Here is a 25,822-nt window from a genome sequence, read left to right on the forward strand (position 1 = left end):
CGGACTTAGTCCCTCAGAAATTTCCTGGAGCCTTGCTCTGATTGGCTGCCATGCCACCAGGGATGGCGGAGCCAGCCCTTTTGGCGGGAAAATGCAAGGCTGCTTTTCTGAGGGATGGTCTGAGGGGGGAGCTTGGAGGGGAAGGTGGGGAGGAGAGGAAGAGGAGTCAGGCGGGAGTTCAAGGGGAGAAGCTGGGGGAGGGGAGGAAGACCCCCAAGAAGGAGGGCTGAGGGGCCCCCTGGGTGTGGGGGGCGGACTGAGAGGGAAAGGGCCCCTCGCTCAGGAACCCCCCAAGTCTGAATGGGACATGACTCAGTCCAGGAAGGAGAGGGAAGAAGGGGCAGAAATGGAGTTCAGCATTTGACCACCATGTCTAGAAAGCGGAACATCGGCCTGAGAAGAGAAGCTGTGCCTGGACTTCCGCCTTTAATGCCCTGACAGCCTCCAAGTTGAGGCAAGAAGTTGACTTCTGCCTGAAAGTACCTGAAACTGTTCTTAAGCTGAGGTACCACTTTAGCTAATGGGGCCTCCTGCTGCCGCCACCACACAATTTCTGTTCTCATCCTGAAACAAAGTTCTTCACCTGAGGTAATATTTCTGGGTTAGCGGAGTCTGTAACCTGAAGCGTCTGTAACGCGAGGTACCACTGTATTACTATTCTCCTCCTTGGGCCTCTGAGACAGAGAGGGGCTTTCCCTCCTCGTCTCCCAAGGGAGAGGCCTCCTCTGTGGGGCCAACATGGCGAGGAGAGAGGCTGCCCTGCGGAGGCCAAGCCATCATGGCAGGGAGGCGGCTGAGGACCAAAGGTGCCGCCCTCCTTCAGCCGGGAGGAGAGACCCCGAGAGCGTGGGACCCCCGAGGCCCACAGGGGAGCCATGGCGTCTCTGGGAGCGGCTGGGGCCTCCGGGAAAAACAAAATGGCGCTCCCTCCTATTTCGGAAAAGGGCGGGAAACCCCTTCTCCTGGCCCTACTGCCTCCATGGGCTCCTCCTGGGCCTGCCTGGCCATGGGGGGGGGGGAATCCATCTGCCCCCAAACAATGGGGGGGGGGGAGAGGAAAAGGAAGAGAAGGAAGGAGAAATGAAGGAGAAGCTGGGAGGGGGAGCAGCCATGAGGGAAAATCAGGGGGAAAACTCCCTCAGGAAACCGGGCGAAGGAGAGGACGAGGCCCAGGGGAATCTGAAAGGGGATTGGCTGACTGTCCAATGGAGAGGCTTCTGATTGGTCCAGCCCTGCTCTGGTGTGGGAAATGGGGTCAGATAGTTCTGGGAATCCAGTAGAAACTGGTTTTCTGGCAGGAAACACGGACAGGATGGCAGGTGTCCCTCTTCCTTTGAACTGGAGTCCGGAGTCAGCTCTGTCAGACTTCTTTCTGGAATAAGAAACGCCCTCCTTTCCTGCTGGGTCCCAAACAGGGGCAAGTCTGGGAGGGGTGGCTAACACCCCAGAGGACAGGATCACACTTCAAAACGACCTGGACAGATTAGAGAACTGGGCCAAAACAAACAAGATGAATTTTAACAGGGAGAAATGTAAAGTATTGCACTTGGGCAAAAAAAATGAGAGGCACAAATACAAGATGGGTGACACCTGGCTTGAGAGCAGTACATGTGAAAAGGATCTAGGAGTCTTGGTTGACCACAAACTTGACATGAGCCAACAGTGTGACGCGGCAGCTAAAAAAGCCAATGCAATTCTGGGCTGCATCAATAGGAGTATAGCATCTAGATCAAGGGAAGTAATAGTGCCACTGTATTCTGCTCTGGTCAGACCACACCTGGAGTACTGTGTCCAGTTCTGGGCACCACAGTTCAAGAAGGACACTGAGAAACTGGAACGTGTCCAGAGGAGGGCAACCAAAATGGTCAAAGGCCTGGAAATGATGCCTTATGAGGAACAGCTAAGGGAGCTGGGCATGTTTAGCCTGGAGAAGAGGAGGTTAAGGGGTGATATGATAGGCATGTTCAAATATATAAAAGGATGTCACATAGAGGAGGGAGAAAGGTTGTTTTCTGCTGCTCCAGAGAAGCGGACATGGAGCAATGGATCCAAACTACAAGAAAGAAGATTCCACCTAAACATTAGGAAGAACTTCCTGACAGTAAGATCTGTTGGACAGTGGAATTTGCTGCCAAGGAGTGTGGTGGAGTCTCCTTCTTTGGAGGTCTTTAAGCAGAGGCTTGACAACCATATGTCAGGAGTGCTCTGATGGTGTTTCCTGCTTGGCAGGGGGTTGGACGCGATGGCCCTTGTGGTCTCTTCCAACTCGATGATTCTATGATTCTATGATTCTAAGTCAAGCTCAACGCCACCTCCAACCCCCTCCCCACTTTAAAAGCACCATTTTGAGAAGCAGCAACTCTCAAATACGAAGAAATCAGCACCTCCACCTGCTCACATCCCCCCCCCGCTTGGTTTTCAGGGAGGGCTTTTCTTAGCCCCTCATCCCCCCCCCCAATTCAAAATAAGGGGCAGGCTGGCTGGAGACCCTTCCCTCCAACACCCTTCCCATTATTTAATGGCATCCCAGTTATATGTATTCCCCTTGTCCCAAAAGAGCCTCAGCTTCAGGGGTTCTTCTGAATGAGCTGCCAGGAGAAGGCACCTGAGCCTGACTCTCCAGTGGCAGAAGGTTCCCTAGGACACTCCAGGCTCAACGTGGGTCAAACACTGAGGAAAACTTCTTGGAGCAACTTTTGGGAAAAGGGGAATACATGTAACCGGGATGCCATTATATAACGGTTAGGGGGGTTGGGAAATGGGAGTGCCTGATCACCTCATCTGTCTCCTGAGAAATCTCTATGTGGGACAAGAAGCTACAGTTACAACTGGATATGGAACAACTGATTGGTTCAAAATTGGGAAAGGAGTGCGGCGAGGCTGTATTTTGTCTCCCTGCTTATTTAACTTATATGCAGAATTCATCATGCGAAAGGCTGGGCTGGATGAATCCGAAGCCGGAATTAAGATGGCCGGAAGAAATATCAACAACCTCAGATATGCAGATGACACAACCTTGATGGCAGAAAGTGGGGAGGAATTAAAGAACCTTTTACTGAGGGTGACAGAGGAGAGCGCAAAATATGGTCTGAAGCTCAGCACCAAAAAAACGAAGATCCTGGCCACTGGTCCCATCACCTCCTGGCAACTAGAAGGGGAAGAGATGGAGGCAGTGAGAGATTTTGCTTTCTTGGGCTCCAGGATCGCTGCAGATGGTGACAGCAAAATAGAGCCCATCATCCCCGGATCTCTGAAATGAACAAATAAATGTCCAGGATGGTCCAGATTGAACTCTTCCCCGGATCAATGTTTGCCACGTCCCAAATGGAAAGCAAGAGGAGAGCAGGGTCCTCCAGGGTTTGGGATCTCCCTATTCAGCTGCCCAAGGCACTTGCTCAGACCTAGATCTGGGCTCCTTGGGGCCAATGGGGGCGGGGAGGGCAGGCTCGGCAAGGGTTAAGAGGAGCAGAGCTGGATTCCTAGAGAGGATGGGAAGTGAAGGGGGGAAGGTCCTCCATCGCTCAATTCCCTCCCTCCCTCCCCCCTCCCTTCCTGCTTTCTTCTCTCCTTTGCAAAAGCCCCTCCTGGAATCCGGTGAGTCCCCTCTTTCCTCCCTCTGAGGGTGCAATGGGGAGAAGGGGGTCCCAGGGGGGCAGGGAGGGGGCGTGGGGGTCCCTGCTCAGATCATACAGAGGGGGGGGGGCAGACCCCCAAGTCAGGGAGCAGAGGGTCCTCCCTTGTCCTCTCTGCCAAGATCGCAGGAGGTCTGCAGCTCTGCTCTTCCTTGGGATCCAGAGGCTGCCTTCATTTTGGGGAGGGGGCTTGGGGTCAAGGGAAACTGGGCAGGAAAAGAAACCCCCTTCAGATTTAGGGATTATGATGATGTGGAATGGGATGCGGGGGGCGCTGTGGGTTAAACCACTGAGCCTCTTGGGCTTGCCGATCAGAAGGTCGGGGGTTCGAATCCCCGCAATGACGCGGTGAGCTCCCGTTGCTTGTTCCCAGCTCCTGCCCACCTAGCAGTTCAAAAGCGCGTCAGATGCAAGTAGATAAATAGGTACCACTCCGGCGGGAAGGTAAATGGCGTTTCCATGCGCTGCTCTGGTTGGCCAGAAGTGGCTTAGTCATGCTGGCCACATTTATACAAGGATTAAGACCCATCATTAAAATACACAACAAAGTTGCCTAACAGGCACCCCTTGTGGGCCGACAGTTCATGTTTGCAGGTTGTGTAGCCAGCAAATTCTGGCCCAGGGCTCCTGCTGGGCCATCCCCTCCACACCCAGTCCAGGACCCGGGAGATGACCCTATCTTTCTTGGAATGGTGTGCGACTTCTTGTGCCTGAATGGGGCGGTCAGGAAGCAGCTCCAGGCTCATAACCTCTTGTGCAGGTGCTGGGTCGGGGCCTGTTTCCGGTAGTGGTAGCCTGCTGAGGGCGTCCGCATGGCCCATCGCCTTCCCCGGGCGGTGAATCAGTGTGTACTGGTAGCTGGCAAGGAAAACTGACCACCTGAGGACGCGAGGAGAGAGCACTTTGGGGGTCTGCTTTTCGGGGGCAAACAAGCCCAGCAACGGCTTGTGGTCAGTCACCACGGTGAAGGGCCGCCCGTACAAGAAATCATGGAATTTTTTTACTCCCTTCACAATTGCCAGCCCCTCCTCATCTATTTGCGAGTAGTTCCGCTCGGTTGCGTTGAGTGTCTGGGAAAAGTATGCTACCGGTACCTCTCTTCCATCTGGGAGTTGGTGTCCCAGGACAGTGCCAATGCCATAGGGCGAGGCGTCGCATGCTAGCACCACTGGCAGCCTCTCGTTGAAGTGTGCCAAGACCGAGTTTGAGACAAGCAAGTCCTTGACTGCCTGGAATGCAGCCTCCTGGCGCTGGCCCCACACCCAAGGGGCCCGCTTGTCCAGGAGTCTGTGTAGGGGCTCCGCTACTGCCGCCTTGTGGGGAAGGAAGGAACGGTAAAAGTTCAATAGTCCCAAGAAGGCCGGAAGTTCAGTCTTGCTCTTGGGCGCTGGGGCATCACAAATGGCCCGTACCTTGTCCCCAGTCGGGTGGACCCCTTCTGCGTCCACCATAAATCCCAGAAAGTCCACCTGAGGCACTCCTAGTAGACATTTTCCCCGCTTCCCAGTCTCCAGATGCTGGGTTGAACCGCGAGAAGCTGCTGTCAGTTGCCATTCTGAGTTCCTTGTGTCCCGGAGCTGAAGCCTGGATACACAGTGCGAGGCAGCGGTGCGGGAGGTGGCGGTGCTGCGGTGCTGTGTGTGGCAGTCAGCTCAGCAGGATCCAACCTTCGTTGCCAGTGAAATAGACTCAGAGTCGCAAAGTGATTTCATGCTCTTTATTCAGCTCATAGTGGTGAGGAGGAATGAATGAAAGTCCCCTCAAAGTATCTGCTTTATATACATTATTGACACAATGGGCTGCACATGATTGGCTAATTCTGGAATTCTACTGTAAGCCAATCAGGTTCTGGATTCACTTATATCTGGAGCAAGATTGGGTGGTTCCTGCCAACCAATCATACTGCTGCATTGTTCTAGGACCAATCAGACTGCTGCATTCTGAATTCTACTGTTCTAGGACCAATCAGACTGCTGCATTCTGAATCCTATTGTTCTAGGACCAATCAGACTGCTGCATTCTGAATCCTATTCTTCTAGGACCAATCAGACTGCTGCAGTTTGGATCCTATTCAACTCAGTACATAAAACCTCCATTAAGATACTGAAATAAGCATGCAAGAAAAGAATAGTATTAAAACAATGCAGCTATTAAGAGGCAGAAAAGAACAGAGCAATGTGTAGAAAAATATCATCTTTCTTCTCCCTTTTCCCCTTAGGGTCCAGTGGGCTTTGAAGACGTAGCTCTTCCTTTCACAGAGGAGGACTGGGCTTTGCTGGATCCTGACCAGAGAGCTCTGCAGAAGGAAGTCAAGGAGGAGAATCCTGGGATCGTGGCCTCTCTGGTAAGGCTCCCTGCTGGATCATGAGATCAGTTTTGAAATTCCATACAGATCTCTGAAGGACAAACCTCCTCTATTTTGAGGGAGCCCCATAGCGCCACCTGCAGCATCTGAGATGTTAACACACCCACAACTCTCCATAGGAGATGCATCTCCTGTTCTGTCTGGGAATATTCTTCCACCAGTCCTGCCTTTTCCAACCAGGATGAGGCTGGTCTCAGCTGCCCAGGCCTTCTTCCATGTAGGCTTCAGAGATCTCAGGGGCGTGGAGGTACATCCTGTCAAATTTTCTGTTTCCCTTTCTGCATCTGTCTGTTTTGGGTTGAGCAAAGAAATGACTGAGCTTGGAGTTGGAGCAGATTTTCTCAAAAAAGGCAAAACAAAACAAATTCCTTCCAGTAGCACCTTAAAGACCAACTAAGTCAGTTCTTGGTATGAACTTTCGTGTGCATGCACACTTCTTCAGATACACACTTCAGATACAAAGGCAGTAATTCATTTCCATTCTTCCTCTTTCACAAGCAGTCATTTGCATTGTTCAATCATTTCAGGCTCAATTTCTTCCTCAGCCTAAACATAATAATACTAATACTGCCATATAACAGTAGATTGTAGGTGGTGAATTGGAGAGGAAGAAGAAGGGAGACAACCAAGAGAATCCACACAATGGAGAAACCATATAAATATTCAGAGTGTGGAGAGAACTTTAGTCGGAGCTCCCAGTCCACTTCCCATCAAGGAAAGCTCTTCGTTCACAAGGAGAGCCTCACTTCACATGAAAGAACTAACGGGGGAAGAAGCGGACACGGAGCAATGGTTCCAAACTACAAGAAAGAAGATTCCACCTAAACATTAGGAAGAACTTCCTGACAGTAAGAGCTGTTCAACAGTGGAATTTGCTGCCAAGGAGTGTGGTGGAGTCTCCTTCTTTGGAGGTCTTTAAGCAGAGGCTTGACAACCATATGTCAGGAGTGCTCTGATGGTGTTTCCTGCTTGGCAGGGGGTTGGACTCGATGGCCCTTGTGGTCTCTTCCAACTCTATGATTCTATGATTCTATGATTCTATGATTCTATTCTAAGAAATAAGTGCTTGAAATGGGGGAAAAGCTTCCTTCGCAGCTCCACCCACAGTTCCCATGAGATACTTCATACAGGGGAGGGTTTGGAAAAAAATCAGTTTCCATTCAATAAATCACAGCAAGGATAATCACAGAATTTTAGAAAATGGTATAAGGCATATGGTATTTCTGGTATCGGGAAACTTGATGAGGAATTAAGGGGAAAGACAGTGTTGACCCAGAGTAGTTACAAAATTAATGTTCTCTCCCCAAGTGCCACAGACCCTCCTCCAAAGAGAGTCTCTCTAAGAAAGCACAAGCAGAAATTACTCCATTTTACGTGAATAAGGAAAACGAGGAGGTGGCTAAGAAACAGCGGGAGCCAGATCCTATTACTGACCTTATAGGATCTCTCAGCAGCTCTAAGGATGAGCAGAAAGAGGTTTGGGGCCCAGGCAGCTCAACTGCTAAGTCATCTCTGGCACTGAGACCAGGAGCTCAAGTGACTCAAGGCCAAATTCAGGCTAAACCGGTAGAGGAACTAATCTGAAAGAAAAATTCAGAACTATCCTCAGGAAATGCTAATAGAAGGCTAAAAGACTCCTTGTCCCAAGCCTCTGGTGCAAATGAGGAATTATCCGTCACTGGGTGACGAGGGACTACTAACGAGGGACATAGAATGCATAAAATCCTTTTTGGCTGACACTAATAAAATTCTTACCATCCTGATAGGTACTTGTAAAACCTTCTGGAATAAAGTCTGGCAGAGAGTGTGGAACCGGATAATACAACAATATCTCTTTCCCTACCATTAGAAATAGATCAATAAGGGAGGTTTAATTCGTCCACATGGCAAAAGGAAGTCTATAAGTACAAAGAAGAGCAAAAATGTTAAAAAAATTAAAATAGTGCCATATTAAAAAGTTGACTTAAAAATACCTTTTAACTTACTTAAGAGTAGCTCATGCTCTGGGTCCAGACAGAACACTTAAGAAGCTTGTACTGTACAGTGGTACCTTGGGTTAAGTACTTAATTCGTTCCAGAGCTCCGTTCTTAACCTGACACTTTTCTTAACCTGAAGCACCACTTTAGCTAATGGGGCCTCCTGCTGCTGCCGTCCCGCCGGAGCATGATTTCTGTTCTCATCCTGAAGCAAAGTTCTTAACCCGAGGTACTATTTCTAGGTTAGCGGAGTCTGTAAACTGAAGCGTATATAACCTGAATAATATGTAACCCGAGGTACCACTGTACTGGAATTTGCACACCAGATCCTTATATCAATATGAAACGATATGCAAGGTTATCAAATGCTCTGCTGTCCGGTCAGAAGCCAAAACCAAACCAGGGAGAGGGTTTTGATAATCAAGAATTGGAAATGGGTTCTGTCTCAAAATAAGCTACTTCTCTCTCTTTTTTTTATATTTATTTATTTCAGAGAGAAAAATCAACTCCACCTTTCATTAGTGCTTATTCCAAGGGACGTTACAAACACACAGTTTAGCATAACAATACAAAAAGCGGGAGCAGATAAAAGAAAGGTAACAATTAAAACAGCCATTATAAACCCATACCAAGAAAATGGCTAAGAAGGCAGGTGGCTTCATAAAATTCAAATATATTTTCTGGATCCAACTCCTTTGCTACCCAAAGGTGGCAGGTGGGGCTTGCACTAGGGATGGATGAAAAATTTGAATATATGGATTTTAACGAGAAACTACCTGTTTTGCAATTTTCTTTTTTTTTTTTTACACGACTTCCCCATACCTCCCCTTCACTGCATCCTTGTTTTAAAATTTTTTAGCAATCCTTCATCCATTTTTATATTTAATTCTCTTTAAAATTTTCTTAAGCTTAAATTTTTACAGCTGTAATTCTTTATATCAAATCCCTTGACATCTTAACATTCCGAAATTTTACAACAATTTTAAAGATAAATTTTAAATTTTTTCCAATCCTCTTCCACTGTCTCTCTCCTCTGGTCACGAATTCTGCCGGTCATCTCTGCCAGTCCCATAAATTCAGTCACCTTGGTCTGCCATTCTTCCAGAGTAGGTAGTTCTTTAGTCTTCCAATACTTTGCCAAAAGAATTCTTGCTGCTGTTGTTGCATACATGAAAAATGTTCTATCTTTCTTTGGAATCATTTGGCCTACCATGCCCAAGAGAAAAGCCTCCGGTTTCTTTGCAAATGTCCACTTAAGGATTTTCTTAATTTCATTATAGATCATTTCCCAGTAGGCCTTAATCTTCGGGCAGGTCCACCAAAGATGATAAAAAGTTCCTTCGCATTCATTACACTTCCAACAGTTGTTATTGGGCAAATGATATATCTTTGCAAGCTTGACTGGGGTCATGTACCACCTATAGATCATTTTCATTATATTCTCTTTTAAGGCACTACATGCCGTGAATTTAATACCTGTGGTCCATAACTGCTCCCAGTCAGCAAACATAATATCATGACCAATGTCTTGTGCCCACTTAATCATAGCTGATTTGACCGTTTCATCCTGTGTGTTCCATTTTAGCAGCAGATTGTACATTCTAGACAAATTCTTAGTATTGGGTTCTAACAATTCTGTTTCTAGCTTTGACCTCTCCTTCTGGAATCCTAGTTTCAGCTACTTCTCTCAAGCTACCCTAGTATCTTCTCACAAGAGGAGCGCAAAGTCTGTGAATATAGTGTATAAGCGCAGAGAATATCTATGGAGGAGTGGTGTATTAGTCTCAATATTATTCCAAAATGTGGCATCACCAGCTCCTCTGCTTCCACATTCAGCAACACCTCCAAAAACTCCTCAATTCAAGGCAGACTATTATCCTTTAGTTGACATATACTCTGCAGGTGACAATCCTGACTAGTCAGCTGATCTGGACCCCAAGGAACCCCATAACTCAGACAGCTGTGGGAAGGACCTACTTGACAGAACTGAAAAGAATTGATTGCATGTCTTCTGTGCTCTGCCATAAGAAGCCCAGAATGAAATATTCTCCAGATTTGACCTCTGACATTCCTGCCTAATAAGTTTGAAGAAGGAACACAAGGGCTCATGCAAGCAAAACCTGACCCTTTGTGCTCCAGATCCAGCCCACCAGAACGAACCCTCTTTCCCCGAAGATTTGGTCCCCATGCAAGAGGCAAATATGGCCACATCTGCCTGGCTTTCAATGAGAGAGCTCAAAGAGCGTCAACAGGACTCTCCATCGAAAGCACCAAGCATGGGGCCACTTACATGTATTAGCTACTCGTCTGTTTTCTGCCCATGCTCTGGGGTTGCAGTTTTCAGGCTTAGGGACAGGATGGTAACTCGTTTTGGCACCAAGTTCTGTCCATAAGCCCCAATGAGTTCAATGGGATCTACTCTCAGGTCACTACTGTACAGACCATGCCAGCCTTACAAAGTGGGGTGAGGAGCAAAGAGCTGAAATTGGAATCACTGGAATTGTTTAGAAATGGGGCTTTTGAGGCTTCTGGTTCCGGTCTCCCTTAATGGATGCCGCTCCCACGATAGCAGAGATCGTTAGCAAAGAATAAACAGATGATTTGAGGGTAATTGTCCTCAATTAAAGCTGCGTGCTGGAACAGATGGAACAAGATAATAAATCGCTAAATTTAGACAGATAGAAAGCCGAAACAATTTGAACTGGAAAGGAAAATGTGTGTTGTTGGGGAGGGGGAGCCTATACTCTTTCTTTATATATATATATATCATGTTTGTAACATAAATGATTCGGAAGCACACACACCTCGAATGCTAACAAACTGATAAAAAGCAAGAGGAGATAAAAGAGAATGGGATTATATTTATGGATTACAACAGAAAAGCAAACTATGTGATAAAATTGAAATGGATTAAAGCCTCAAACTTTCACTGTATTGCTATGGAAGGAAATGGAGTTTAGTTTTGATGATCGGCCAAGGCTTGGGGACAGGATGGTGACTGGTTTTGGCACCAAGTTCTGTCCATAAGCACCATTGAATTCAATGGGATCTACCCTCAGGTCACTACTGTGCAGAACATGTCAGCCTTACGAAGTGAGGAGCAAACAGGGGAAACTGCAAGCACTGGAGATGATTAGAAATGGGGCTTCTGTGGGGGAGGGGCTGCCCCATTTGTGCTTCTCCAGGGGCAGGAGAATATCTAGGGCAGGAGAATCCCTGCAGGGCCTCTGAGGCTCCCTTTGCTTCTTCCTCTCTCCCAGGACCCTCCAGCTTCTTTTGGCTCCTTGACTCTTCAGGAAGGATGAGTGAGACGGATCCTGTCAAGCTAGAGGAGATGGAAGAGGGAAGATGGACGCATGACCTGGTCTGGCTGTTTCCCGCATCCCTCCCCACAACCTCTGAGAGTTCCCTCCCAGGGACCTCCGAGAGATCTGGTGAGTCCCAGGGGAGGGGAGATGGGGACCTGGATGGATGGAGCCAGAGAGGAATTGGGGCTTGCTCAGTTAGGGGGTGGGGGGAGGCAGGCAGGCGGATGGAGATGGAGAAGGGGGGCACCTTTTCGGGCTCCCCCACCTGCCTGCCTGCCTGCTCCTTTGTCATCTGCAGGCAATTTGAGCTAGGAGTAGATCACAGCTCCCCAGTCACCGTGATGTATTGGCAGCTCAAAAGGTCTAAAATCAGTTCTGTGATCTGAATGCCTTACCAATGTCCAACACTGATCCGTCGCGCAGCACTAGAACCCACGACTCTTTTTTTAAAAAAATTGGTTTTCACATATTGTATTACAATACAGATGTACCAAAGCCAACACCATTTCCTCCCCATCCCCCCCATACATTTACATTTCTATTTCCTCAATCCATCATATTATTCTTTTCTCCATCCTCAAACTTCCCTCCGCCCCTTCACGCAGTACTAGAAGCCATGAGTCTTGAAAGGAACCTGATCCTGCTTTGCAGATTGAATGCAGATGAGGCCTCCATGTATTATTCTTTTCTTTTTGGAATAACTTTTTATTTGCTTTTATAAACAAGGAACATTTGGTCTACATGTTTTAGTATTCCTATGTTCCTTGTTTATAAAAGCAAATAAAAAGTTATTCCAAAAAGAAAAGAATAATACATGGAGGCCTCATCTGCATTCAATCTGCAAAGCAGGATCAGGTTCCTCTCTGCAAAGCAGGATCAGGTCTTCTCATGTCATTTCTATGTAAAATAGCAGAATAAATTTGCCGGAATATCTATAACATATAGTTCATCATTAGGGGTCAGTGTATGAGTTCTGGGTTCATGAATTTCTTTCAACTGGAACAAAAAAAGGGGAAACAGGAGAGAACAGAGAACATTCAACATCACAGAGCCAAATGCCTAGACTGACGCTATTGTGGCCGTTGTGCTTAGATTAAGTGAGTAATAGTCATTTTTCCTCTACTGTTACCAATGAAACAATACAGAGTTGGTCTCATCATGAAAATGGGAGGGAGGGGGTTCAAAGTGAAGAGATTTACATATAAATTTAAATTTAGACCAACCAGATTGAGATAACTTCTGATGGGGAGTGTTCAGGTGAAGATGTTGCTGTTGTTTCACAGAAGAGGCGTGGACGTTGCTGGATCCTGACCAGAGAGCTCAGCATAAAGAATAATAATGATGATAATAATAATAATAATAATAATAATAATAATAATAATAATAATTTATTATTTATACCCCCCCATCTGGCTGGGCTTCCCCAGCGACTCTGGGCAGCTTCCAAAAAAATAAAATAAAAAAACATACTGTACTACATCAAACATTAAAAGCCTCCCTAAACAGGGCCGCCTTCCGATGTCTTCTTAAAGTCTGGTAGTTGTTGTCCTCTTTTACATCTGGTGGGAGGGCATCCCACAGGGAGGGCGCCACTACCGAGAAGGCCCTCTGCCTGGTTCCCTGTAACTTAGCTTCTCGCAGTGGGGGAACCACCAGAAGGCCCTCGGTGCTGGACCTCAGTGTCCGGGTAGAACGATGGGGGTGGAGACACTCCTTCAGATATACTGGACCGAGGCCATTTAGGGCTTTCAAGGTCAGCACCAACACTTTGAATTGTGCTTGGAAATGTACTGGGAGCCAATGTAGGTCTTTCAAGACCGGTGTTATATGGTCTCGGTGGCCGCTCCCAGTCACCAGTCTAGCCGCCGCATTCTGGATTAGTTGTAGTTTCTGAGTCACCTTCAGAGGTAGCCCCACGTAGAGCACATTGCAGTAGTCCAAGCGGGAGATAACCAGAGCGTGCACCACTCTGGCGAGACAGTACATGGGCAGGGAGGGTCTCAGCCTACGTACCAGATGGAGCTGGTAAACAGCTGCCCTGGACACAGATTTGACCTGTGCCTCCATGGACAGCTGTGAGTCCAAAATGACTCCCAGGCTGCACACCTGGTCATTCAGGGGCAAAGTTACCCCATTCAGGACCAGGGAGTCCTCCACACCTGCCCGCCTCCTGTCCCCCAAAAACAGTACTTCTGTCTTGTCATGGTTCAACCTCAATCTGTTAGCCGCCATCCATCCTCCAACCGCCTCCAGACACTCACACAGGACCTTCACCGCCTTCACTGGTGATTCACTGATTTAAAAGAGAGGTAGAGCTGGGTATCATCCGCATACTGATGAACACCCAGCCCAAACCCCCTGATGATCTCTCCCAGCGGCTGCATGTAGATGTTGAAAAGCATGGGGGAGAGGACAGAACCCTGAGGCACCCCACAAGTGAGCGGCCAGGGGTCTGAACACTCCTCCCCCACCACCACTTTCTGAACACGGCCCAGGAGGAAGGAGCGGAACCACTGTATGACAGTGCCCCCAGCTCCCAGCCCCTCAAGACGGTCCAGAAGGATGTCATGGTCGATGGTATCAAACGCCGCTGAGAGATCCAGCAGAACTAGGAAACAGCTCTCACCTTTGTCCCTAGCCCGCCGGAGATCATCAACCAGTGCGACGAAGGCAGTTTCAGTCCCATGATGAGGCCTGAATCCCGACTGGAAGGGATCCAAATGGTCCGCTTCTTCCAGGCATGCCTGGAGTTGTTCAGCAACCACTCGCTCAATCACCTTGCGCAAGAATGGAAGGTTTGAGACTGGGCGATTGTCAGAGTCACCCGTGGTCCCAGCTCACAAGAGACCAAAGTCCAGTCCGGCTTATGTACAAAAGTTTTTATTGAAGAACATTCTTAGCTTCACAGCCGAGCTCCGTGACTCTACGTCTGTTACGCTTAGACCGCTGAAGTCCCCTCTGAGTCAGTCCCGCCTCTACACCAGTTTAAGAGGCTTGTACTGGTCCACCTCTTCCTCTCTTTCCTTTTCCGCAGGGTCTTTCTGCCCCCCTGTGTTCTCTCCCTTCGGGACTCCCCAGAGGCTGAATCCTCTGGCGCCTCCTCCCCCCTCCTTCGGGCTTTGGGACCAGGCTCCTCCCCAGGACTCTCTTCACTTCCGCGCGCCTCCCATTTTGAACTTGGCGCGCGTACGTTCCTCCTGACCTTCCCTTCGACAGTTACACTGCTCTCGGTACTACTTTCCGCCCCTTCCGGCAGGACGTCTTGCCCTGATCTCCTTCCCCTCTCTGCTTCCTGTTCTGCTCCTTCTGACACACTGGTCACTCCACCCCCTTCACTCCGCTCCGGCGGAGCAGCCGGTCCCGATCTCCAACTCCCACTGGGGGTTCCCCCTTCGTTTCCCTGCTCCTGACTGCTTCCCCGTCTAGCTCCCCTTGGCTTGACCAGAGGGGCTCCCTTTTGGGAGTCCTCCGATTCACTGGACGGACTCATGGACAATCTTGGGTCATTGTCGTCCTCTTCCTCGTCACCCTGGAATCCTTCCCCCTCGCTCTCTGTCTCCTCCCTCATCTGCGCCTCTCTCCCTGAACCCCTGACAGCGATAATTGGCCATTGTGGCCGCATCTAAAGATGGTTTTTTAAGAAGCGGTTTAATAACTGCCTCTTTCAGCGGGTCTTGGAAGGCTCCCTCACGGAGGGAAGCATTCACCACCCCACGAAGCCCATCACCCAGTCCTTCCCGGCTAGCTTTTATAAGCCAGGATGGGCAAGGATCAAGGAGACAGGTGGTTGGTTTCACTCGTCCAAGCAGCCTGTCCACATCCTCGGAGGTAACAGATTGGAATTGATCCCACACAATTGGACTAGACAGGACTCTAGCACTCTCCCGCTCCGGCCCTGCTCCCATGGTGGTGTCTACCTCTTCCCAAATCTGAGCGACTTTATCTGCAAAAAAACTTTGCAAAATCATTGCAGGAGATCATGTGGCCCTTGCTGGGCCCCGATGTAACAGGTGGTTCTGCTAAATTGTGAACCATCTGAAAAAGTCTCCTGCTGCTGTTTTCTGCAGATTCAATAGAGGCGGTGAAGAAAGTCTCCTTCGCCGTCGCTACGGCCACTTGGTAGGCTCGACATTGATCTCTAACCTGTGTCCGGTCAGCTTCAGAATGAGTTATCCGCCACCAGCGCTCTAGCCGTCTCAACAATTGTTTCATTGCCCTCAGATCCGTGGAAAACCACGGGGCTGTCCAGGCTCCATGCAGTCGGAGAGGGCACTTCGGAGCCAAACAGTCAATAGCCCTGGTTAACTCCACATTCCAGCGGGCCAGCAGGGAATCAGCTGAAAGGCCATCAACATGGGATAAAACATCCCCTACCATTCTCTGGAAACCATTTGGATCCATTAAGTGGCGGGGGCGGACCACCTGAATCGGTCCCACTTCACTGCAGAGAGGAAGGGTCGCGGAGAAGTCCAGTTGCACCAGGAAGTGATCTGACCATGGCACTTCTTTTGTTTCGCTTTTACTTAGTGTCAGATCACCAACATCCATAGAGGTAAACACCAGGTCCAAGGCATGTCCGTGGCTATGGGTTGGGCCAGACTTATTCAGGGACAGCCCCATGGAGGCCATGCTTTCCACGAAGTCCCGAGCGGCCCCTTGTAAGGTTGTGTCGGCATGGATATTAAAATCCCCTAGGACAACCAAGCTAGGTGTCTCCAGGAGAACATCCGCCACGACCTGAAGCAGCTCGGGCAGGGAATCCTTGGTGCAGCGGGGAGGTCAGTACACCAAAAGGAATCCTGTACTGCCCCTATTGCCCAACTTCCAGAACATGCACTCAGAGAACTGAGTCTTCCCAATAGGACGCCTGGTGCAGACTAATGACTTCCTAAAAATCACTGCAAACCCCCCTCCCCACCCACAAGGCCTGGGTTGCTGTGCATAAGAGAAACCTGGTGGACAAGCAGCGGCAAGGACAGGCCCATCTGCTTCATCCAACCAAGTCTCTGTTACACATGCCAGGTCAAGTCCTCCATCCATGATCAAGTCATGGATGGCAGTGGTTTTATGAATCATTGACCTGGCATTGCACAGCAGCACCTTCAGGTCATGTGGGTATCCCTTGCTGATTCTAGTATCCATCCAGTCAGGACCAGACCCGGAGGCAGGGATAGTCCTCAAACAACGACTAAACCTGCCTCCTCTATAACAACATGGTCTGGTCTTAGCGTAACTCCTCCTCCTACCCGTGATCACTGAGATCGGTTATCCCAGTGCATCCCCCCCTGTGGAACATGCCCCAGCTATTTTGTTGGCTGGGACCCACTCCCCGGCAGCCCTGACCCCTCCCCTTAAGAACAAAATAAAACCTTTTAAAAAATAAAACAATAAAACAATACAAAAAAACCTGTAAAAATTACAAAAACACCTAAATCAAACAAATTCCCAGGCCCAACCAAACATCCACCCCACCGCACCCCCACCCCCCACATAAAAAAAAAATTCAAAAGAAAAATTTTAAAACATTTTAAAAAGAACTCTGGACAGCAGCAGCAGTAACAGCAACCATAGTTGTGAGGCCTGTCAGGCCCCGCCCCGGGCCAGGTGGTGAGTGGCAAGAGCAGGGCCCTCAGGCACTCACACAGGGGAGTCCTCCTGGGCAGCAGAGCAGTCCTTTTGAGGCTTCAGGCCCCGCCCCGGGCCAGGTGGTTAGTGGCAAGAGCAGGGCCCTCAGGCACTCACCCAGGAGAGTCCTCCTGGGCATCAGAGCAGTCCTTTTGAGGCTTCAGGCCCCGCCCCGGGCCAGGTGGTTAGTGGCAAGAGCAGGGCCCTCAGGCACTCACCCAGGAGAAGTCAAGGAGGAGAATCGTGGGATCATGGACTCTCTCAGTAAGGATCCCTGTTGGATCATAACATGTTGTGATTGGAGATGGAGTGGATTCCATGATTGAGCCACAAAAATATCCATCCCAGATAAAAGCCAAGCAATATCTCAGTTAATACCAGGAAACAAAAACAGTGAAAACTATTGGACGGCCTCACATCTCATTCTCTTCAGTTCTTCCTCTGTCACAAGCATTCATTAACATTGTTCAATAATCTGGAGATCCCATTTCCTCCTGAGACTCTAATTAGCATCTCTCTTCATTGCAGATGGTGATGAACTGGAAGGGAAGAACAAGGGAGACCACAACAGAATCCACATAGCGGAGAACGCATATAAATATTCAGAGTGTGTAGAGAAGATCCGTCAGAGATCCCAGTTCACCTCCCATCAAAGAAAGAGCTTTGTTCAAAGGAATAACCTCACTTCACACGAAATAACACAGAGTAGGGAGAAATTGTATCAGTGCAGAGAATGTGGAAAGAGCTTCAATCAGAAGGGTAATCTCACTTTGCATCAAAGAGTTCATACTGGGGAGAAACCTTATCAGTGCTTCGAATGTGGAAAGAGCTTTAGTCAAAGTGCACATCTCACTTCCCATCAAAGAGTTCATACAGGGGAGAAACCCTATCAGTGCTTCGAATGTGGAAAAAGTTTTCGTCTGAGTGGTCATCTGGCTTCCCATCAAAGAATTCATACAGGAGAGAAACCCTATCAGTGCTTTGAATGTGGAAAGAGATTTCGTTTGAGTGGTGATCTGACTTCCCATCAAAGAGTTCACACAGGGGAAAAACCCTATCAGTGCTTGGAATGTGGAAAGTGCTTTCGTCGGAATGGTGATCTGACTTCCCATCAAAGAATTCATACAGGGGAGAAACCCTATATGTGCTTCGATTGTGGGAAAAGCTTCCGGGACGGCCACAAGCTCACTTCCCATCAAAGAATTCATACAGGTGAGAAACCCTATCAGTGCTTGGAATGCGGAAAGAGCTTCAGTCAAAGTGGCGCACTCTCTTCCCATTACAGAATTCATACAGGGGAGAAACCCTATCAGTGCTCAGAATGCGGGAAGCGCTTCCGTCATGAGGGGAATCTCACTTATCATCAAAGAATTCATACAGGGGAGAAACCCTATCAGTGCTTGGAATGTGGAAAGGGCTTCAGTCGGAAGGATAGTCTCACTTCCCATCAAAGAATTCATACAGGAGAGAAACCGTATCACTGCTTGGAATGTGGAAAGAGCTTTCGTCTGAGTTGTGATCTCACTTCCCATCAAAGAATTCATACAGGGGAGAAACCCTACATGTGCTTCGATTGTGGGAAAAGCTTCCGGGAGGGCTATAAGCTCACTTCCCATCAAAGAATTCATACAGGTGAGAAACCCTATCAGTGCTTGGAATGCGGAAAGAGCTTCAGTCAAAGTGGCGCACTCTCTTCCCATCACAGAATTCATACAGGGGAGAAACCCTATCAGTGCTCAGAATGTGGGAAGCGCTTCAGTCACGAGGGGAATCTCACTTCTCATCAAAGAATTCATACAGGGGAGAAACCCTATCAGTGCTTGGAATGTGGAAAGAGCTTCAGTCAAAGGACCCATCTCACTTCCCATCAAAGAATCCATACAAGAGAGAAAGTGTTTGGAATGTGGGAAAAGATTCATTCATGGCCCACCAAATTCATACAGAGTTGAAAGCATATCAGCACACGGAATGTGTATAAAATTTCACTTGTTCAAAAGTCAATTTAAGATCTCACACCAGGGTGAAGAATAGAATTATAGATTCAGAATCTAGTCCAACCCCCTCCAGAAATCTCATTTCAAGCACCCATGACCATCCAACTTCTGCTTAAAACCCCCCAATGAAGGTCCACCCCCTTCAGAGAGAGTTCCTTTTCACTGTCAGCTCTTACTATCAGAGAGAAAATATAAAAAAGACTTTGGAGAAGACTTCCGGTGTGATGGCCTATGGCGTTTGGCTGCTTTCCCAGGACACCGGACCCCAGTCGTGCAATTAAACAAGGTGGATCTGCGGCTAATTATCCCTGTTGAACCCCACAGGGATGGAGCGGATGTGCCTTCACCCGCACGTCGTCCGATATCTGCCGCTCGCTGCAGTGGAGGCAGGGGCGCTGGGTGTTTAGCATTGCAAGAATTGGACACTCTCCGATGCCAATGCCATGAGCGGGAGCATTCCTGTTTTTCAACAAAGATTTGAATTCGGACTTTGAATGGACTTTTGTCGCTCTGCTACAGAAGATGTGAGGTGAGCGTTTCATCTTTTTTGATACTTAGTGCTGTTGGGCCAACGCCCTCCCTCACTTGTCCGAATGGTGAGGAACTTCACCCGCAGTAGCAGAGTACAGCAGAGGCAGACTCTGGCTGGAATGCAGCATCAAGAAAATAAGAAGTCAACAGAGCGAAGAGCTGACTCACGCAGCCGTATCCTTCAGCAAAGCCAGATGCAAGGACCAGAGGGGGGGAGGAGGAGGAGATATAGAAATCGCTCCCGTTCTCACACAACAATACATTAGGTAATTAGGCAATTAAAGGCACAATGTCACACTGGGCAATGAAAGAATGAAACACTGCAGTACTGACAGCTACTTCATGATTTGGCAAGCCTAATGGAGAAAGAGTCAATTAATGAAATGGAATGCAAGTGAAACTTTATAAAAAACTAGAGAATTTGATGTTTAATGGCACAGTCCTTTGTGGAGGGCTCTAATTATTATTGGCAAGGTATCAGCTTGTTTGAAGATATGGAGAGACTTTGTTGAAATACATGATTAAAAATGTTTTTGGCTGGGGATGCTAAAACGGCGCAAAGGAAGGCACATTAGAAAAAAAGGGGTCCCTCTCAAAGGGGGCTGAAGACAACCGACACATTACAACTGTGGAATATTTCACACAGGAAACCACATCTGCTTGCATGGACTTTTGTCGTATGTGGATTTATAAAGTGAAGATGAATCTTTGATCTTAGGGCCCAGGGGGAGCAAGCTTGGATTGTAGAGGATTCTACAGAAGATTCTTCGGTTTGGGAAAATATCAGTTCATTAAAATACATTACATGTGTCTTAATTTTAACTAAACAAAGGAAAGCTGGAAGACAGCCCAGAGTCCTGGAAGGTAAGACAGTGGAATGAAATAGGGCCTTCTGAGGAGGGACTGCACCGAAAAAAATTGATGGACAACAAGAAGAGCAAAATGTTCATCTTGCATGTAAATTTACATATAGATCTGTTAAATATGATGAAAGTTGCATACCAGTGGCTGTCAAGATAAAATGAAGCATTAAAATCGGTATGATATTGGAAATAAGATAGAGTAAAGTAGGAACAAGAAACAAACAAACAAATTATCCTGGCCAGCCAGAACATGGTTTTATTTTTTGTATTATAATGTGACGAGATTTGGTATTGTATCAATTGGAGAAGTATTAATGAAAAGTTAATAATAATAAAAAACTTTGGAGAATTAGAGGAAACATGACAAGCAGAAGGAGGAGGAGGGAGAGGGAGAGGAGTAAAGGGACTAAAAAAGAGGACATTGAGATGGATCTGAAAGTGCTCTTGTGGAACATAAATGGACTTAAGAATAAAACCAAAAGATCCCAAATAACAGAACATAAATCTTACTAAAACAAAAATTGGACATTATATATTTGCAGGAAACACAGAAATAGCCAAGAAAAGGGAAGTGGTTTTGTATATTAACCCCAAATTAGATTTCAAACAAATATTCAGGGATGGGGAAGGCAGAATAATAGGGGTGGAGGTCAAATTAGCAGAGAACAATGGATGGAGGCTGGGCCAGGAAACGGGTCCACTTTCCGGAAGAAATCACAGAATCACAGGGTCAGAAGGGCCCCCAAGGGCCATCTAGTCCAACCCCCTGCAAGGCAGGGATTGCAGCAAATGCCCAAGAGCGAACCAGGCGGATGTGGAATTGGGGAGGTTGGGGGCAAGTTGTATCTCCACCCCCCAAAGATTCAGCCCCTTTCCCAGACTTCAGACTGGCTGAATTGGAATGGGCCCCCAAGGGACATCTAGTCCCCCTTGCAATGCAGACCAACTTGCCCCCCACCTCCCTCTTACCCCTGATATCCACTTCTTCCTGCCAGGACCCATTCGGGGGGGGGCTCATTCTGCAGGGGCTTCTTGGGATCCCAAGTACCACTCTCTTCTGTTTCAGCTTGGGGGGCTTTGCCCTCCCAGTATCTCTGGAGGACTTATTTTTTGGGTGGGGGGAGAGAAAGAGGGAGGTCTGTATGTGTGGGGTCAGACTATCAAGGAAAGTAGCAAAACGCCAAGCCAGCAAGTTATGGAAACCCCGGAGCTGCCCTGATGGACCCTACAACATTGCAAATGAATCCTAAATGCTCCCCAAAGACCACCCAGCCCCAGCCCTTGCAAGGGTCTTCTGACTCCTCCCACACCCCCTGTCCGGCTCCCCTCCCTCCCTCCATGGCTACTGCTCTCTCCCAAACCCACGTGGGTAACCAGGCAGCTGGCTCAATCCACCCACTTCCAGGTGCTCTCTCCCCCTCGCCCAATCGCCTCGCAAGGGGAAGCAGCTGCGGAGAAAGGGGAGAGGCCATGTTGGGTCAGGGCAGCCAGTCCTCCCATGTTTGGAGCAGGAGGAAGGGCCCGCGGCCATCTTGAATGAGGGCAATTCTGTGCCTGTCTGTTATATATACAAACATATATACATCTATCTATGATCTATTTACAGTATATATTTACACACACACCCCTGGCTCTCGTTTGGAGGAGGAGTGAGAGACGGAGGCTCTTTACTTCTAGAATGGTGTTTCCATGGCACCTCCTTTCCTCCCAGGAGCTCCTCCTTCCACAACAACCCTGCCAGGCTGGCCGCTTGCCTTTCACCCCCTTTCCAGCACTGCGTGGTTTAGTGTGGCAGCACCTGCCCTTTGGAACTCCCCGCCACTTGCAATAAAGCGCGTGCCTCTGCTAGACTCTTTTCAGGCACCTGCTAAAAGCATTATTGTTTAGGCAAGCATACCCAGATGCTCAGGAAGCTGAAGTAATTTTAATCTGTTTTAATATTTTAGCTTTTCTCTGTTTTAAAGTAGGCTTGTTAATTTTGATTTTACAGCTGTGGTGTTGTTGTTTCTTTGTTTTTTTGTATTGGTAAACAACTTTACAGGTTTTTTAAAATAAATTTTATTAAATAAATAATAAATATAAATAAAACAACACAAGCCAAAACACAATGCATCCTGTAGATTTAAGCATCTCTCCACAGTGGCCTACTTGTTATCAGAGGCCCAGAATCCACAATCCTTTGTAAGAAAATATGAAATAAAGTCAAAACATTTTTGCAGGCAAAAGAAAAAAGGTATTATTGGGGAGGTGACAGGAGGTGACCTTGTTATGCAATTACACGGTGTTACGGCAAAAATCTGGGTGCGAGGCTACTCTGCCACCCAGCTCATCGGACTAAGTCCGTGGGTCCCTGCGGAGGAAAATGAGCTCAGCCGGAGACAGGAGCAAACTGCAGAAGATCCAAGTTTATTGCGCAACAGGTTCAAGGCGAGATTGAACAGTGAGAAAGGGGTGACATGAGTTTTTGAAACTCCCTCCATGTCCCAGAATACAGTGCAAAACACGTCATGAATACATCACAGAAAGGTGGGGTTACACAGATCAGCACTTCAGAAAGGTGGAGGGGTTACACAGATCAGCACTTCAGGAAGGTGGAGGGGTTACACAGATCAGCACTTCAGGAAGGTGGAGGGGTTACACAGATCAGCACTTCAGGAAGGTGGAGGGGTTACACAGATCAGCACTTCAGGAAGGTGGAGGGGTTACACAGATTAACATATGGAGGAGGGAGGGGGGAATATGCAGAGCTGGAGATATGCACAGATAAACACTTCCTGGGGATGAGAAAACAATGGTCTCAAATATGCATAGTCTGCCACCTGACATTGCCTGGAGGAAAGGCTGATCAGAGATTTGACCGGATTAGGGTCTTGACACCTTGAGGGATTATGGAGGACAGGGGAGGGGTGATGGAGTCCTAGAGAAATTGAGCAGATATATTGTAGCGAAGAAGGTGAATAAGACATGCCCCCCCCTTCCGTAACAACGGGATGCAGGGAATGCATGGGCGCCCCTGTTCAGATCATTCCTGATGGGAACTGTTAACGGAAATCCGAGGGCTCCCTTGGACAAATGAAGACACCAACCAGAGCAATTCAGAGCAAAACAGCAGCCAGTAGGCTCGGTCTTTATTAAAGAAAGGCTGTCGCGACAGGACTCCCACCGCCCACGAAGTGATGCAAGATGGAAGCCCTGAACAAAGGGAGACCCTGACTTTTATTAGTTACTAATCCCCTTAGCTACACCCTCAGAATTACATCATATTTACATCATGATTATATTAAAAACAGGAGGAGTCAGGGGAGGGACTGGGCAGGTAACCCGAGTATCTCAACACCTGGTCAGTGTCCCTCTCCCCCCATCCTGTGAGTCCTTTTGGAAGACAAAGGGCAAAGGCGCAGTTTCCTGCCCCCTGGGGGAATCCGGTCACAGTCCTTTTGTTTTTGCAGAAGCAGAATACGCTATCATATGCAGTCCTGTGTCCTTGGCGGTTTTCTGTCTGAGCCCATCAACCCGGGTATCGGGGTAGGCAGGTCACCTGGGAGGAGGCGCTGAGTACGTGCTTCCTCGGTTGGGGGATTATGGCTGGCCGGTGGCAGGCCACTCCCCTTTGGTAATCCATGTAATTTGGAGTAGAATAAAAGTGGTCCGATGAAAATCCGATGTACGGCTGATTTGTGGTGAATATTTAAAGGAAAGGGACCCTGAAGTTCAAAATACTCCCAAGTTCTGGAAACAATGTTGCAACATCTTGATTAAATCAGTCACGGTCAGCTGAATTCGGAAACATTGTATTAGCAAGCTGTCAAAGTGGGGAAGAAGCAGAAGCCGGCTGCAGTACCTGCGCAGCCGCCGCTAGAGGCGCTGTTCGGTAACGCTGATTGGTTGAAAGGGCAGCCGGCTGACCCAGAGTTCGGGCGCCCGGTCTACCCATGATAAAGATAGGCGAAAAGGGTTCCAGTAGAGCTGTCAAAACTAGCGCGCTTCCTTATTGACGGAAGGCTTTTAGGAAATGGCCCTTTAAAGGGACATTTCCAGGGTCGGGGAGGGGAGGTGTGTGCGTGTGAGTGTGGTGCTTGTGCATTATACATTTTTGGGGGGGTCTCCGGCCACAGGGCAGACCCCCAAGTCAGGGAGCAGAGGGTCCTCCCTGCCAAGCCAGGGAGGGGGCCAGTTCGCAGGAGATCTGCAGCCTTTGGGATCCAGGCACTGCTTCCTTTTGGGGGGAAGGGGCTTTGGGTCAAGGCCATGACCTTGGGTCAAGGCCATGACCTCCCTGCCAATTTGGATACAATAAAGGAACTGGAGGCCCCTCGACTGTCCTCGGGTTCAGTATTAGACCACTTTGACTGGATATCCCCAGCTGATGTGGACAGACTCCTCCGAGCTGGAAAGCCCACCACCTGTCCTCTCGACCCGTGCCCGTCCTGGCTGATTAGAGCGTGTCCAGACGAGGTGCGGGGCCCCCTGGGGGATATCATCAATCTGTCTCTTGGCGCTGGGACATTCCCAGGGGAACTGAAGGAGGCAGTGGTGCGCCCGCTCTTAAAGAAAACATCATTAGATCCTTTAGATCTATCCAATTACCGCCCGGTTTCGAATCTTCCATTCCTGGGTAAGGTGATTGAGAGAGCGGTTGCTGAACAGCTTGGTAGGTTTCTGGATGAAACATCAGCTCTGGATCCATTCCAGTCCGGCTTCCGCGCTGGTCATGGGACCGAGACGGCTCTGGTCGCCCTAACAGATGATCTCCGCAGGCAGCTGGATCGAGGCGGGTCGGGGCTGCTGATTCTTCTAGACCTGTCAGCAGCCTTCGACATGGTCGATCACGAACTCCTAGACCACCGCCTTGCCGACGTGGGGATCCAGGGCACAGTCCTTCAATGGCTGCGCTCGTTTCTCTCTGGTCGGGGACAGAGGGTGGCGCTTGGGGGGGAATTGTCATCCCGCCACTCCTTGGTGTGTGGTGTGCCCCAGGGTGCAATACTCTCCCCGATGCTTTTTAACATCTTTATGCGCCCCCTCGCCCAGCTTGTCCGGAGTTTTGGGCTGGGCTGCCATCAGTATGCTGATGACACCCAACTCTATCTGTTGATGGACGGCCACCCGGACTCGGCCCCAGACACACTGATCAGATGCTTGGAGGCTGTGGCTGGATGGTTTCGTGGGAGCCGGTTGAAGTTAAATCCTTCGAAGACAGAGGTCCTCTGGCTGGGACGGGACGACTTGGGACTGAGGGGGCAACTCCCATCTCTTGCGGGGGTGCAATTAGTGCCAGCACCGTCCGTTAAGAGTTTGGGTGTAATCTTCGATACCTCCCTCTCTATGGAGGCGCAGATTGCAGCTATAACAAAGGCGGCATTTTTTCATCTCCGCCAAGCTAAGCAGTTGGCTCCTTACCTCTCTCGCCCTGACCTAGCCACTGTGATCCACGCGACGGTCACCTCCAGACTGGATTATTGTAACTCGCTCTACGTGGGGCTGCCCTTGAGACTGACCCAGAAACTCCAACGGGTGCAGAATGCCG

At 48.7% G+C, this 25,822-nt stretch overlaps 1 protein-coding gene across 2 annotated transcripts; it reads left to right on the top strand.

Moving 5' to 3' along the window:
- The first annotated feature begins 3,491 nt into the window (after positions 1–3,491).
- LOC309334691 (uncharacterized protein) lies at positions 3,492–19,944 on the top strand. Of its 2 annotated transcripts, none has more exons than XM_081849248.1 (4): positions 3,492–3,594; positions 5,851–5,976; positions 11,235–11,408; positions 17,436–19,944. In XM_081849248.1, the coding sequence occupies exons 3-4, from the start codon at positions 11,276–11,278 to the stop codon at positions 18,854–18,856; spliced, it is 1,554 nt and encodes a 517-aa protein (XP_081705374.1). In that variant the 5' UTR covers positions 3,492–3,594; positions 5,851–5,976; positions 11,235–11,275; the 3' UTR covers positions 18,857–19,944. The 2 variants fall into 2 exon arrangements, with proteins under 2 accessions (XP_081705374.1, XP_081705375.1); XM_081849249.1 differs by having other exon boundaries at positions 11,245–11,408.
- Positions 19,945–25,822: the final 5,878 nt, after the last annotated feature.

Source organism: Podarcis erhardii, assembly GCF_964252035.2.
Source record: "Podarcis erhardii genome assembly, chromosome: 2".
Taxonomy (NCBI): domain Eukaryota; kingdom Metazoa; phylum Chordata; class Lepidosauria; order Squamata; family Lacertidae; genus Podarcis; species Podarcis erhardii.

Coding starts and splice junctions, on each gene's coding strand:
- LOC309334691 (XM_081849248.1), top strand. CDS start 11,276: ATGAGTGAGACGGATCCTGTCAAGCTAGAGGAGATGGAAGAGGGAAGA. Junction 11,409..17,435: donor AGGGACCTCCGAGAGATCTG/GTGAGTCCCAGG, acceptor TCTTCATTGCAG/ATGGTGATGAACTGGAAGGG.